Genomic DNA, 15,048 nt, shown 5'->3' with positions numbered 1-15,048 from the left:
GAGGAAGGAGGGTACCTCTATTTAATACTCTCTGAAGTGCTATAGTCCACATAAGTTGGCATGGTCTCCCAAAGAACTTAGCGTGTGGCTATAGGATCAGAAAGTTCAGAAAACATATTTGCCAGATTCTCCCTTTTGTTTCTGTGGATTGTCTATTCCTGCTTAAGCTTGCAGAGTGGTAGACACAATGCTGGTGATAAACTTAAGAATGAGTAAAATTACTCAGTTGTTCATATGGTAACCAAACCAGTGATGTTGAGGTTTCATACGAACTGGCTCATTTTTTTTCTGCTTCCCTCCTCCCCACAGAAACGGCTTTTAGATTCAGATTTCATCGATCCTTTAATGAATAAAAAAGCTCGAATATCTCACCTGACAAACAGAGTTCCGCCAACATTAAATGGCCATTTGAATCCCCCCAGTGAGAAGTCTGCTGCAGGCCTCCTGCCGCCCCCTGCAGCTGCTGCCATCCCTACCCCACCACCGCTGCCTCCAACCCACCTGCCCGTCTCCAATCCTCCTCAGACTGTAAACTCTAACTCCAATTCCCCCAGCACTCCAGAAGGCCGGGGGACTCAAGACCTACCTGTTGACAGTTTCAGTCAAAACAGTAGTATCTATGAGGACCAGCAAGATAAATATACCTCTAGGACTTCTCTGGAAACCTTACCCCCTGGTTCAGTTCTACTAAAGTGTCCAAAGCCTATGGAAGAAAACCATTCAATGTCTCACAAAAAGTCCAAAAAGAAGTCTAAAAAACACAAGGAAAAGGACCAAATTAAAAAGCACGACATTGAGATGACAGAAGAAAAGGAAGAGAACCTTAAAGGAGAAGAGGAAATTGCCAAGCTGAACAACTCCAGTCCAGATTCCAATGAAGGTATATTTTACATTTGTAAAACCAGCTGCACGTGTTCAGTGAACGGGCAGAGCAAACTCATCATGAGTGTGAGATTATGCTGTTTATGATTACTAGTGCTTTTTTATCCATTGACTTTCTGCTATTAATCTTACATAGTGTTGCGGTTTTGAGAGCAGATATTTTTCTTGTATTTAACAGCAGTCATTTTCCATCTCTTTTTAGCCAACGATTAAACACAGTTTCTTGAGAATAAGATGGTAACATCTGAAAATGACTTTATTATCCTCCAGAGAGCCCCTTCTAGAAGGTAGACTGTGTTGCTCTTTCCCATAACTGCCAGGGTACTATGCAACCTCAATGTGACCTATTATTATGTGCCAGTCTTGAACTAATTTAACCAGACACACAATTAGCGATAAAAATAATTCTTTTCCTTCTTTGCCAAAGAAACAGGGTCACCCCTCTCTTAATTAATATTAACACAGGGGAAATGTCAAATTCTTTGTAAGACAGGCAAGGTAAGATTGCATATGGAAATCCATCACATCATCGTTACTCAGAGTGAAAGCAGTTTGTCTTATGTAAGGCTATTGGCAATTTGCATGACAGAGCTTAAGAATTCTTTTTCAATTTTAAGAACACTGTTTTAGTAAACTAGTATTAATTGTTAGCAAAATTTAACCATTTCAAGCTTTTAGAAACTGTTAAAAGCCAGATATGTAGAGATGCAAAGAAGCTTATTACAATGCTTTATTTCTGAAGAAAAGCTAATCAGTAGAAAGACCACTTACCTGAGGTATAATGATCTTTAACACAGAGACAAAAATTCTATTTTTCTTATTTAAAAAAAGTTGTCCTCTAAAACTTAACGTCCCCCATGCCAGGATATCAGAGATTCAAGCCCATCATTTAGCATTGCCTCCAGTTTTAAACCCAGCTTAACTAAAGCAAAATTCCCTAGGAAAATACAACTTCAGAAAAGTTACTTTAATGAGTAGAATTTAAGGAGTGTTGTCTTTTCTGTAATTCGCCCATAACACTGCAAGTCTGTAACCCTTAGATTTAACTGACCATTTTTACCACATGAGAGAAACTTTGCAGAATAGTATGATGCAATGCCTTCACTGGGTCAAGTGTACTGCACATCAAAGCTGACCTGTTGAAACACTGAAATCCGTATGGTACTGTATAGTGGCCCAAAATGTATGGGTAAGCTTTTTCCCTCGAGTACTACTGTACTTGAATTTGCCAGGTCAGGAAATGGCAAGAGGTAATGAAACCTTGTGTTCAGAGTTAGCAAGCCACGTTCCTGGTTCTGTCCCAGCCTCCACACTTCCCACTCTGAGATGGTAATCCTGAGTCAGGCTGGTGTTGGGGCAACTGGGTCCCAGTATTAGGAAACCTACAGCAGGGTTTGAGTGTTCGAGTTGGAGGCCTGGAGAAGCAAACCTAGTCTTTGAATCCTCCACTGAGGATGTAGTACCTCTCAAAGCCAGTTGAGATTATCACAGAATATTGAGGATAGATCCAGACCCACAGCCCTTGAATCTATTGGAATTTATCTGGTGTTTGTAGCAAAAAAGCCAGGTGACATGCACTTGATGCCTTTTCCTTTAAGACTCAGGCTGTCATAAAAAAAGACAGACTCAGGCGTGAGTCAACACAAAAACAAACAATAATCCCACAGAGTCTGCATAATTTATTTACTATACTTGGTCTTTTAAAATATTAAACAAAGAAATTATGAAATTTTCACTTTTGTTTTATATTCGACATGCATGTTTTGCCAGCAGGCAGGGTTAGGACTTGAGTTACTAATTTAATTCTACTATAAATGATAAAAAAATTACCCTATAAAGTCTAAACATACCCTCAGGAAATGGTGCATTCACACAAATAGAATACTGACTGAGGGATTTTACACACTTAGCATAGCCTTGAATGGCTGGCAGTCTCTTTGTCTGTTTATTTATTTTGTCCTTTTAAAAACAAATCTGTAGTATTATGAGGCATAGAGATGGGAGGAGTATAAATCGTGACTCAGTAATGCCTTATTTTGAATTACTTTAAATTGATAAACGGGGAAACTTCTTCACTGCTTCCGCGGTCTGCATACAAAAAGGGTAGCAATAAAATACAGTGACCGCAGCAGTCTGCTACCTGACTTCATTGTCTCATCTGCCTTGTTTGAATCCTATGAAAAGTAGATGTTGATGTAAAATTTGTGTCTTGCATTGTCTGGCTGCATCTGCCACCACAGTCTTTGAATTGCTGGGCAGATGCCACAACTGCTCTGGAAAGAATCGGAGACTGACCTTGGGTTAAGATGGAATTCCTTTATTGTGCAGACACTGCAGTAGCCAGGGCGCTTTCAATGCCTGGGTCAGTTCTGCTGGCCCTGGTCATAGGGCCTCTATTGTTCGTGTTCAATTGTATTCCTTGCTCACTGTTGCTTATTGAGATGGAAGAATAGAATTTGAGGAAGAGTGTTCCAGATGTTTCTGGTCTATTTTAGAATTATAGGCATTTTATAACCATACTGTTCGGTGAAAGCTTGCATTTTTCTTCGTTATAGGAGTTAAAGAGGGATGCACTGCCTCCACGGAGCCTTCTTCAACAATTGAACTCCCAGATTATTTGATGTAAGTTCAGACATCTGCCAATGGGAGAGAACTGTTTAATTTTAGAAAGTTTGCAAATTCTTTTCCCATAATTTGCAAATCAAGAAAAGAAGTTCCAGAAATAGAGCCCTGGAGCCACCCCTGCGTTTGCAAGGCTGCCATTAAGCCTCTCATTCCAAATCCACCCCTGTCTGCCTGAGCAGGTTGTGCCTCTCCCTGCTCTGAGCTCTGCTCCATGGCCTTTTAAGTACAGAGAAGCCTGTCCTTTGTTCCGAGGCCAGTCCAGGCATTTGACTGTGGAAGATTTCAGGGATCTGACTCTTCAAAGCTGACAGTCTGTCAGTGCACATTCACTTGTTGCCCCCAAAGAGAGTTTATTACTGATAAAGAGCTTAAACCTCCACAGTTAGTACAAAGTAGAGATAGACTGATTTTCATTTAAATAAAGCTCTGCCATAGAATTAATTTTAAGAGGAGAGAATGGTAAGATTTGATCATTTCACTTTAGTACCAGTTATTAATGTTTTTCTTGTTATGGCAATAAGTGGCTAAATGCTGAGCTGGGAACATTTTTGTAACTGGTTATCACAGAAATTATAACTTGTACACATAATTCTAGCTTTTTTATAGACTCAGAGGCTTCTGCGTAAGAAGAAATAATTAAGTTGCAAGAGCCTGGAAAAATGGAGAGCGGAAGAGCGAACAGATATGACTGCAGGATAGCTCTGAAAATTAACAAATGGACAAAATAATTTGAATGTAGACTGGAAAATGAACTCTGAGCATTATGAACATTTTTTCCTCTTTTAGTAGCATGGTGGACAAAGTTAAACTGTGCTGTTTAGCCCTCCGTGTACCACGAAATGTTCATTTCTAAAGTGGAGAACATTTTATACTTAAAATGTGTTACTTTTGCTTAACAGTAGTGTGAAAGCTGTACTTAATGGGGAATGATACAGCATGAAACCATAATGCTCGTTATCATCTCTTAACTGAAAAGATGCCAAGAAACCATGCTCAATCCTCTCTCATCTGAGATGGTGGTATAGTTTTAGAGTTCTGAGAGGGAGTTTTGCAAAGCAGCCACCACTGAACTGGCCCAGGAAGGGCTGGTTGAGGGACAGCGCCTGCGGGGCTCCACTGATGAGGGAGTTCACCTCTCCTTTTGCAAACCCACTTCTCCTCAAAAGTCTTGTGAAAGTTGCCCCCTCAAATGACATCTGCAGTACTGTGCTCTTGTTCTCTTGTGATGGATTTTGAATTCCCCTTTTTTTGTAATAATGACACAGACTAGTTATATGTGACAAAATCATGTGGGGAGACTAAAAAATAATTCTAACCCTTTCCCCATGGATTCAGGATGTTGCTGTGTTTTGTCGACTTAAACAGTTAGTTCTATATTTAAAAACTTGTTTTTAACTCCCTCATCTAAGGATGGTTGCTACATCTTCCTCAGCACGTATGTTTGTTGTGTTTCTGGCTTTTAAAAATCATGAAAGTACGTAACCTCTGTGATTGTTTAACTTATTTTATCCCAAGACTATCTGATGTAAATATAGCAAATTTTCTTAAAATGGTGAGAAAGCATGAATTTTCAAAAACACCGAAATTACAGAACTTAAACTTCAGTTGTTTCAGAAGAAAACCAAAAAGATATACAATAAAACCTTAATGATCAGTCTCTGAATAATTCATACTTAAACCACAATATTCCTAATTTTTGTATAATAAGAATACTTCTGTTACTTGTGGTTGTGAAATAGCCAAGCCCTTTAAAATTTTACTCCATCCCTGCAGTAGGAACCAATTAGAGAACCATAACAGTTTTGGGGGGGGGGGTTTTGTTTGTTTTTTTAATAGTGAAGTGCTTTTTGTTAGAATGCCAGTATAACCAAATAATCTTATATAATAGCAACACAACTGTTGGCCAGTTTGGTATTTTTCCCTAAGGAAATTAATTAAAATACCGAGTGTGTAGCCTTGTTTGTGATTTTTGAGAAAGCAGGATATTTTATACAATAAATGAAGCCTGAGTTTCATGAGCAGTTTAGCCATTTTGCTTACATAAACTTATTCCCAGGAATCTCTTTTCCCACCCTGGGCTTCCTCTGGTGTGCAGTCAGGACAGCGCTGTCTAGGAGAGGACTGCTTCTCTGCTTGGCTGGCCCCGTTCCTTTTACAGCAAAGACACCAGCAGGGCGCCCTAAATCAGCATACTACTGCTGTCTCAGTTACACTTAGAAAAATAAACCTCCACAGTGTCTAACTCAGCATGAATAAAAATATTAATGAGGACATTACGGTTGCACAGTTGCATCACTTTTCTCACATTTCCAACTAGACATTTTGCCCTCTCGTTTTGAATAAAACTGGTAAGATTATCTGAATCCATTTTTGTAGAGGACTGAACTCCAGGGTTTTCCCTGCAGTCAAGAATATATGTGCATGCCTGAGGCATGCTGAGGCACCTGCTACTTGCCTGAAATTGCTTTGAAATCTCAATTTTTATCTCAAAAAGTCGAGGGAATTTTGCATCCCACGACAGGAATGGAGAACAGAGACCCAGGCCAGACCCTGGTGTGGTCCCACTTCCCAGAGCCACAAACAAATAATACTAACTTTGTTTTAATATTAAAATGCTGTTTTAATTTGCTTACCACTGAATAAACTTGACACTCTGGGAAAATGGCCTTCACTTACCAGTTTCCTTAAGTTATTCACTACCTGAAGTAAAACAGATTTATGGCCTTTTAATTAAGAAAGTAAATTAGAATGATAGTATACACTGATGTTCAGTTACACAGACTGTGATATTTTAGTGTTGAAAAGAACTAGAAATATGCCCCATTTTCCCCCCTTGGTCTCTCATTTCAAAAGAAGACAATTACTCTTTTGTATTTTATACATTTGCCTAGTCAAACGTGGGAGGAAAGAAGTATAGGGAACAAGCCAGAGGCACCTTGCTGAAAGACAGACCTCCTCTCATAAAGCAGCAGATCTCCAGAGAGCTCTGACTTCAGCACTGAGTGACTGTGTAACACCCTCCTGGTTTCATGTTACCCATGGAGGCCTTCTCTTTGTTTCCATGTGACTCGTGACAGATGGGTTGGCCTCTGCCACTAGTGTGGTAGTGAATTATTTTGGATAAAGAAAGATTTGGAAAGCTAAATCTGTGTTAAGTGGTGTTTTCTAGTCACACTTCAGTTCCATTGCCACCATGTTTTTTCATATTTCCTTTCTTTCACTGGAGGTCTTAAGCTCTCCTGTGGGATAATTTCACGTGGAAGTCATCTGAAGGAGTGACATGGGGGCAAACAGTGGCAAGGCAGCATTCAGTCTTGGGATATGTGCTTGGATATGGTTTCCAAGTTTTTGGTTTAAATATCCGGCTTATGCATCATGTTGATTCTAGAGTCTCTCTCCATTTATCTTATTTCTTTTTTCTTATTAGAAAATATATTGCTATCGTCTCCTATGAGCAACGCCAAAATTACAAGGATGACTTCAATGCAGAGTATGATGAGTACAGGGCCTTGCATGCCAGGATGGAGACTGTAGCTAGAAGATTTATCAAACTAGATGCACAACGAAAGCGGCTTTCTCCAGGCTCAAAAGAGTATCAGGTAAACATGTTTGCTTCTAGATAGGCTGACTTCCATATTTTACCCTCTTTGTTCTCTGCCTGGCCCATTCCCAGGCAATCTGCTGGCCTTCAGAGCAGGTCTTCTGGCAAAACCAGGCTCTCTTCAGCTTTTGGTCTTCATTTAAAATTAGCTAGGAAACTAAATATTTGAACTAGTTCTCAAACCTAAGTAAATACAATGAACTGTTTTCCGGTCAGTGGAAAAAATAACTTTATATGGCAAAGTATGTATAAAATATGTAATATATGCTTAATCTTTACTGTAACATACTAAAGAGAGTATCAAGGAAAAAAGCAAATACAACTAAATATTTTTTAGGAAAAAAAGTTGGATTGGGGATTCACTGAAATATTTGATTGAACTGCCCACTCAGATATAGCTGCTAGTTCTGGTGCTGCTCCCCAAAATTGCTATTTCAAGTACATTAAAAAAGAAAAAAACCTCAGTCTGGCATAGAATAGGGAAGATACAGACATAAAATACAAACGGGGTTTAATACTCCAGAGATTTGGGGTTTAAGTGAAAAGTTTGGTATTTCCAGCTCTTCCAAAGACTGACAGTTAATACATAGTAATCTCTTTTCACTTCGTGACTTTAAGTAGTAGTATTACCACAGCTGACAAACCAGTAGAAGCCAGCCAGACCCCTGTACTGGTTGTTCTCATAGTTAACAAGCAAAATGTTTAACTGTTTAATGTTTTAAATGAAGGTTTCCCTCTTTGTGTGGGCCACATAACTTGTCACACTTCACAACCATAGATGGTGCCTTCATCTGGCCTACTACTGTTTTTCTGACAGGAATCTGCATAAGAGAATGAATGGGTTTCCCCCAGTGGGGAAAATAGCCTGAGAGCATCTGTGCTCACAGGCACAGAAAAGACTCCGGTCTCTTCCTCAGATCTGAAAGACTCAGGTGTCTTTCATTAGTGGGCCTTAATCTTTAAACAGGCTGCCTAGAGTTACAGAAGATTTTTCAGAGGAATTAGTGTCTGAGGGTGCTCTTGTTATGGTGGTTTGGGGTTTATTTTTTTAGATATAGCTCTTTACCGTTGTACCATGATTATATTTAAACTAAAATGTAATTCCAAGAACTGCTTAGTGGTTAGGAGGAGGCTCCAGAGCTAGACTGCCTGGCCTTGATTCCCAGCTGTACCATTTAATATTTGTGTGACTTGGGCAGTTACCTTACTTGCTTCAAAATCCCCCTCCATAAATAAGGTGATTATAGAGTTGTGCCGAGTAAATGTAAGCATTTGGAAACCGCCTAAATCCATGGTATATAAGGTTAAATAAATATTAGCCATTTTCTCCAGCCACCTAATATCCCTCCCTAGAGGCAATCAGTAGTACTGGTTTCCAGTGTGTTTTTTCAAAGGTCTGTGTATGTGTTTGTGAGATGTATATACACAAGCAGATTCATGTATGTGCCATATGTAATTGAATTTAAGATGTCATCAATCGCAGTATGTACCATGGTCTTCTGTCCCAGTAAGCTAAACTGATACGTTATTTATCTGATCTCATTAAAATGAGAAGAAATGGGGCGCCTGGGTGGCTCAGTGGGTTAAGCCTCTGCCTTCGGCTCAGGTCATGATCTCAGGGTTCTGGGATCGAGCCCCACATCAGGGTCCCTGCTCGGCGGGGAGTCTGCCTTCCCTACCTTCTCTGCCTGCCCCACTGCCTAGTTGTGATCTCTCTCTGTCAAATAAATAAATAAAATCTTTAAAAAAAATAAAATGAGAAGAAATGTGCATCTTGGAAGTAATGAAATTCTTAGACTTATTCTATTTCCCCCTTTTAAACAACTAATATCAAACTGTATAAATCATTCTGTACTTTGCTTTATTCATTAAACAATATAATGTACCTTAGAGAACTTTATATAAATGCATGAAGCACTTCCCCTTTTTAATGGCCTCCTTGGATCCCTTTGCATGCATTAATGGACAATGAAATTTTGTGTACTGTCTTTTGCTTTACACATGCTACCGCAGCAAGTAACCTTGTACACATAGCATTTCACTCAGGCACAAGCAAATCTGGAAGAGAAGTACAGAAGTGCTGAGTCAGTTCTGCATTTGCTGTTTTGATAGCAGTTGCCAAATTGCCTTCCTTAAAGATGGTACCAGTTTACATTCCCATCATCAGTATTTCCAACACCCTTACTGAGTGGGTCTTAGCTGTTTATATTGCCAAAAAGAAAAAGAAAAGTCGTTCCCTTCTGATTCTAATTTTCATTTTGTAGAATGTTCACGAAGAAGTCTTACAAGAATATCAGAAGATCAAGCAGGTAGGAATCATCACTGTGGGTTTTCTGACCCGTAGTTGGGAAGTATTACACATTCTGCAACCTAATTCCTCCCTGTTTTTTTCCTCTGCAGTCCAGTCCCAATTATCATGAAGAAAAATATAGATGCGAGTATCTTCATAACAAGCTGGCTCACATCAAAAGACTAATAGGTGAATTTGACCAACAGCAAGCAGAGTCATGGCACTAAATCTGCTTGGACCAGAAGATGTGAATAAACTTAAGCTTATTTATTTAAAATTCCAAATGAGTTGTTCTAAGATTCTAAAAAAAAAAAAAAATGAAACTTTGCTTGTTGAAAGTTTCAGTATTAGTAAACTTGAGTTAATTTACTTTTATTTTTTCCCCCTTTTTACTTTGCTTCCCTGCATTTTTGAAGCTCCTTTTTTCTGGTCCTTCTCCCCACCCCGACCCTACCCCCAAGACTTATGTTTGTCAATAGAAATCATGTTTTTTTAGACATTGGGGATCCGGTGTCTATACTTCAAATCAATTTTTTTTTCCTTAAAAACTTGTATTTGTCATTAGAAATGATTTTTTTTTTTTAGATATTGGGGATCCAGTGTCCATACTTCAAAGTTATGTGTGTTAAAAAAAAAAAAAACAGTAATGTGCAAGGTGAAATGCTTTTGGATAAACATAAGCCTATTTTCTGATCTTTCTTAATGCAAACTCTTTGCCTTAAATGGTAGAATATTTAGAAATTTGCACAAAATACAAAAAAAAAATTTAAACATTGTTTTGGAGGGTTAAGAAATAGAAAGGCATATGTGTATGTGTACAAATAAGCACACACATATGTATATACAGGCTGACTTGATCCAGACAGTGAATCTGCCCTGCAAGTTAACCCCCCATTGCAATGGTTGCCTTAAGGTGTTTGCTAGTTGTGTACATAGTGTGGTTAATCATTAGCTACACTGCTTCCCACTTGGTTAGAGCAATGGGAAGCATACCGTGGCCTACCAGCGTCTGAAAGCGTGTGCTCGACCGGTGTGTGTGCAGAGGTGGTGTGGATGTGAGCGTGCATGGAGGACAAAAGCTGCTACTCTCAGTAGGCCAAACGCTCAGGTTAAACAACTGATGAGTGTTACTGTAGGGGTTGTTGTTTTTTTTTGTTTTGTTTTTGTTTTTTTCCTGTCAAATTGCTACTTCTATTGTGGAAGACAAAAGCATTTCCATTTCAACAGTTTGTCAGCTTTATTAATGTTGGGCAAAATCAATATGTTATGAAAATGAAACAGATCTATAGTTTTGGGGCAAAATTATAAAATTAAACATGTAGGTAACCTATTTATATACTGCTATAAAGTATTTTTTGAAGAGAGATATGCAAAGAAGCTATTACCTACATGAAATGTATATTTAAAGATTTTTTTTTTTTTTTTCATCCTGGGAGCCAGGAATATAAAAAAGAGCAGATATATTTAACCATAACATACTGTGATTCATCAAACAGCACAAACTTTCATTTCATGGAGTTTATCTGTTGACGTTGATTTAAACTATCATTTGTTTTATCATGTGGGAACATAAGTTATGTGGTCAAAAATATAAGGATTTTGAACTAATGTTGATTCAATTTGTGTTGTCTTACCGTATTGTCTTTTCAAAGTGCTGCCAGTTGAAAAGGGAAGCATTATGTTTACAAATCTGTTTTGAAATGTTTGCCAAAATTTTGGTAGTATCTTTAATAAAGATGTTTGTCTCCAGCATCCAAAAAATAAATAAATAAAAAATAACTTTGTTGTGTATCAGTGTAGACCAGAAAATGTTGGCATCTGGAAAACCAGAAAGAGCATATAGACGAACTTTCCTCTTGGCGGTTCTTCTAAAAACACTAACTGGAAAGAGTAGATAATATCGAAGAGTATACAAAAGTAAAAAGACTGTACAAAGACTGGTACAAGACTGCACTAGAACTCTATAACATTACTACAGAAATTAGATTCTGTGTAGCATGGACCTCTTAAGGAATTGGTTTCTTTTAGCATTGAGATCCCTGGTGCTCTTCCTTTTACCTCAGAATTGGAACAATCATTACTAAATGTTCACTGATTTCAAACTTTGAGTTGTAAAAAGATAGGAAAGGAAACTTAATTGGGGATAACTTTGTTCCTCGTATTATGGTGGAGTTTCCTAAGGGATTTGTTTGTAGGTGATGACCTCACTGGTGTTATTTCTTGGACAGCTTGGCCTTTTAATCAGAGATTTCTGCTGCTATTTGCTCTGAACAGTGTTTCTCAAAAGCAAGGTGCTTGGACCACTTGCCTCACCCAAATTAGAATCTCTGGGGATAGCGCCCAGGTATCCACGCTTCGGTAAATAGCCTCCAGGTGACTTTTGCAAGGGAAGGTTTGAGAACCATTGGCTTAGATAAGGCGTTAAACCTTTGGGTCTCTAAATCTCAAAGTCTTGAACTAAAGTTGAACTATTTGCTTTTTTTTATGCCCATCCCTGTCAGCAGGCACAAATCCCTCTGTCCCCTACGTGATCTGAGGCACCTCGCAACTGTTTCACTGCCAGCCCTTATCTCAGAACTTGTTTATGAACAAGGCTTCCAGTTGGTTCTTAGCCCTTGGAGCTCCCACCCACACACATCAGCACATATTCTGGTTTACAAATTGGGTAATAATGGAAACTGGAGATACATTATAAAAATTCAGCATTGCACATCCATGGACTTGACCACCTATCTATAAAAGCCTTGATTTTAATGTTTGTTGTATACATTGGGCAGATCCTTGCGAAATGTGTATCTATCAGTTGCAAATTTGAGTTACAAATCTCTGAATCTGCTATTACCTGAGGCTGCATCTCTTTTGAAGATGGGCATGAGCCTATTAAAATATTTACAATCGTCCTTTATCTCCTACTGCAAGATTTTTACATTCTCTCAAATAACTGCTGCAGGAATGAGTGGCCACTTAGTACCAGTTACTCTGGTAGAATTTATTTAGTTGTTTTGAGAGACACAAGTATAAAACACATTATCAAGATGAGACAATGAGTTGTGTTACTTTTTTGGTCACATTTCATCTAAAATAATTTGAAGGACTTCTGAAAATTTTTACCAACAGCAGATTAGCTCTAGATTAAATTAGCATCTGACTTAATACAAACCAAAAGGAACATTGACTAGATATGCTTTTGTTTTGTTTTAAGTAGGGTTTCTGTTTCCTATCTTGTCATTTTTTTCCCATGGAATATTTGAGAGGGGGTAATAACTTCCAGCTCTGAGTAGCGATAGTTCAGTACTTGCTCTCACAAAAGTAACTGGTATGATCAGTTTATCTCATTGCTCCACACACACTGATCAGAAAAAATTCAGTATTTCCTTTCATCTCTGATTGATCTTTTAAACTTTATAGTTTTCTTGTCCCTTAAAGTATTTCACCCTATTATGTAAAACAAACACATACCTGCATGTTGGAAGCGAGATGCTGAAATGAGGGTTAGACACAAGTGGTCCAATAGTTCTGACACTCTCCTGGGTTGCCTTATCCCTTCCACTAGTGCAGTCTTTGCTTCTGGAACTTGGCTGAAACTCCTGGGCCAGTTCATGGTGTTTCTGGCAGTGTGAGTGTTGAGTCATGTACGCTTGGTATCCGCCCTCACTACTTTTGAAGTTCCTACGGTTTATTACTTGCCTAAGTGTTACTAAATCCTTTTCTTATGTATACTGGATGGGGGGGGGAATTATAGCCAGCATTTTGAGGAAACTTTTGTGAGAGGACACAAATTGATTCTACTAAATGAAGGCAACAGAAGATGTTATCAATGTTCTTTGTACTCTGAAACTAAACAAGGCTGTGAGGCTCATTTCAAAATATTTTGAAGTGTTAAAAATATATATATGTGTGTATATATATGTATGTGCGTGTGTATATATACATATATACACATATATATAATCTCTACACTGTTTCTTAGTTGTTCCACCCAAACCATGTTAGGATGCTCAAAGGTAAAATGTCGCAGGGACTTTTCAGTTGTAACTAAGCTTGGCAGCTGTGGTGGTCCCTTTTGTTCTACACCAATTTCAGTTCAATAAAAATGTTAACTTTGCAATTCTGGCAATTGTTTTTCCTTTGTCTCATTTCAAGGCTCTTAAATTTCTCTAAAGAAAAAAAGAAAAGAACCCACAACAAAGTGCTCTCTGATGCTCTAATGGAAGTGATCCTCCTGGGACACAGATACTTATTGGTGACTCCAGGACATAGGTGCTGGGTATTTACTCCAGGATCCTGCCTGTTTCCTAAGTGTATGGCATGCCCTCCAGAGGCAACATCTACTTGGAAAACAATAATCACAGTTACCATGTAAGGGTTTCCTGTGGCTTACACACTTAGTGCATGCACTGTCCCATTAGTCCTCACCACAGCCCTGTTAGACCATTTTATAGGTGAGTGAACTGAGGCTTAGAGAAGTTAAGAGACCTGTCCATGACACAGCTGGTAAACAGTGGAAGCTGGGAAGCCTGACCCCAGCGTCTGTGTCCTTCACCGCCTCTGCCCCTCATAATGCTGGCACCTTAGCGTGAGCTTCACACAGTGACCATTCCAGCAACTCCACACAAGCTAGACAGACTCTAGATTCAAAGGAGACTAGAATGTGAGGGGTGGGGTAATATCTAGTGGATTATTTTCAATGAGTTGATTTTTTCAGAAATGATGGATAAATGTGAAGAGAGGCCAAAAATACTTTTTGAGAAAAAATATGTTTTTGTTTTCAAGTGTGTGCAGTCATAACAAGCAGGCTATGTGAGCAAGACGGGGGCAGGGTTGCAGGGAGGGTGGGCTGTGCAGACAGAGGCTCAGGGCAGGGTACAGTCCTAGAATCACACCGTCTCCTCTTCGTAGTAAAAGGCTATCTCAGTAACAGACTCCAGCTTAGGCACTGTCCAGTCTGAATTAGACAGATATAATATTTCTCCTAGCTGGGTCCTCAACCTCTGCTTTCTGCAAGTTTTCTGAAGGAATAGTGGAAAGGGGAAAGATGAAGTCCTCAACCAAACACTGATACAGAAAACCTGGAACGATGGATCAGAGCCAGGAGTGGTTCTGGTTAGGTTTATGAGGAGCCTCGTGGATGAGTGAATGAAGTTCCTAATGTTATCATTGTGTCCAGCCCTCACCCACAGGTCATTTAACACATTCTTCTCCTCAGCTGTAAAGTGGAAACATGACTTCTTACTGAAGGCATGGAAGAGGCTTCATCGTTGTTTGTAACGCACTGGGGAGTTCCATGAGAAACTGCTCTCTAAATTATGGCTTGTCTGCTGGATGCAATAGGGAGAGTTTGTCGGAGCATTAGTTTCCTGGTGAACAAATCCTTTTGGACTGATTGCTGAGGGGGCAAAGGCAGAGAGAGGCTTAGGGTTTCAAGGTGGAGTGTTTGGGGTTTGTTTTATTGAATGCTGAGACCTACACAGACTTGCTCCACTGGTTTTACCTTTCTGAGATTGGGACAGGAGGCTGGCAGTGGCAGGAAGTAGCTCTGATATTTTGTGATTGCTCAATTCTCAAGCTGGGGTCAGATGATCCTGCTCTGTGTGGAAGCAGAGATGTGTATTTACAGCTGCTGCTTGCTGAATTCAACTGGCCAGCCAGG

General features: G+C 39.1%; 1 protein-coding gene across 1 annotated transcript in view; it reads left to right on the top strand.

Moving 5' to 3' along the window:
- Positions 1-13,506, top strand: part of ELL2 (elongation factor for RNA polymerase II 2) — a 74,063-nt gene extending 60,557 nt beyond the window's left edge. Inside the window, exons 8-12 of the mRNA XM_047729384.1 lie at positions 310-880; positions 3,438-3,504; positions 6,935-7,106; positions 9,373-9,417; positions 9,509-13,506. Of these exons, the coding sequence (XP_047585340.1) occupies positions 310-880; positions 3,438-3,504; positions 6,935-7,106; positions 9,373-9,417; positions 9,509-9,625 (972 nt within the window). The 3' untranslated portion in view covers positions 9,626-13,506. The remainder of the gene's footprint in view (positions 1-309; positions 881-3,437; positions 3,505-6,934; positions 7,107-9,372; positions 9,418-9,508) is intronic.
- The last annotated feature ends 1,542 nt before the right edge of the window (positions 13,507-15,048 follow it).

This window comes from Lutra lutra, chromosome 5, assembly GCF_902655055.1.
Source record: "Lutra lutra chromosome 5, mLutLut1.2, whole genome shotgun sequence".
NCBI lineage: Eukaryota > Metazoa > Chordata > Mammalia > Carnivora > Mustelidae > Lutra > Lutra lutra.
Note: the sequence above shows the minus strand (reverse complement) of the source record. Positions and strands in the feature narration are given on the sequence as shown.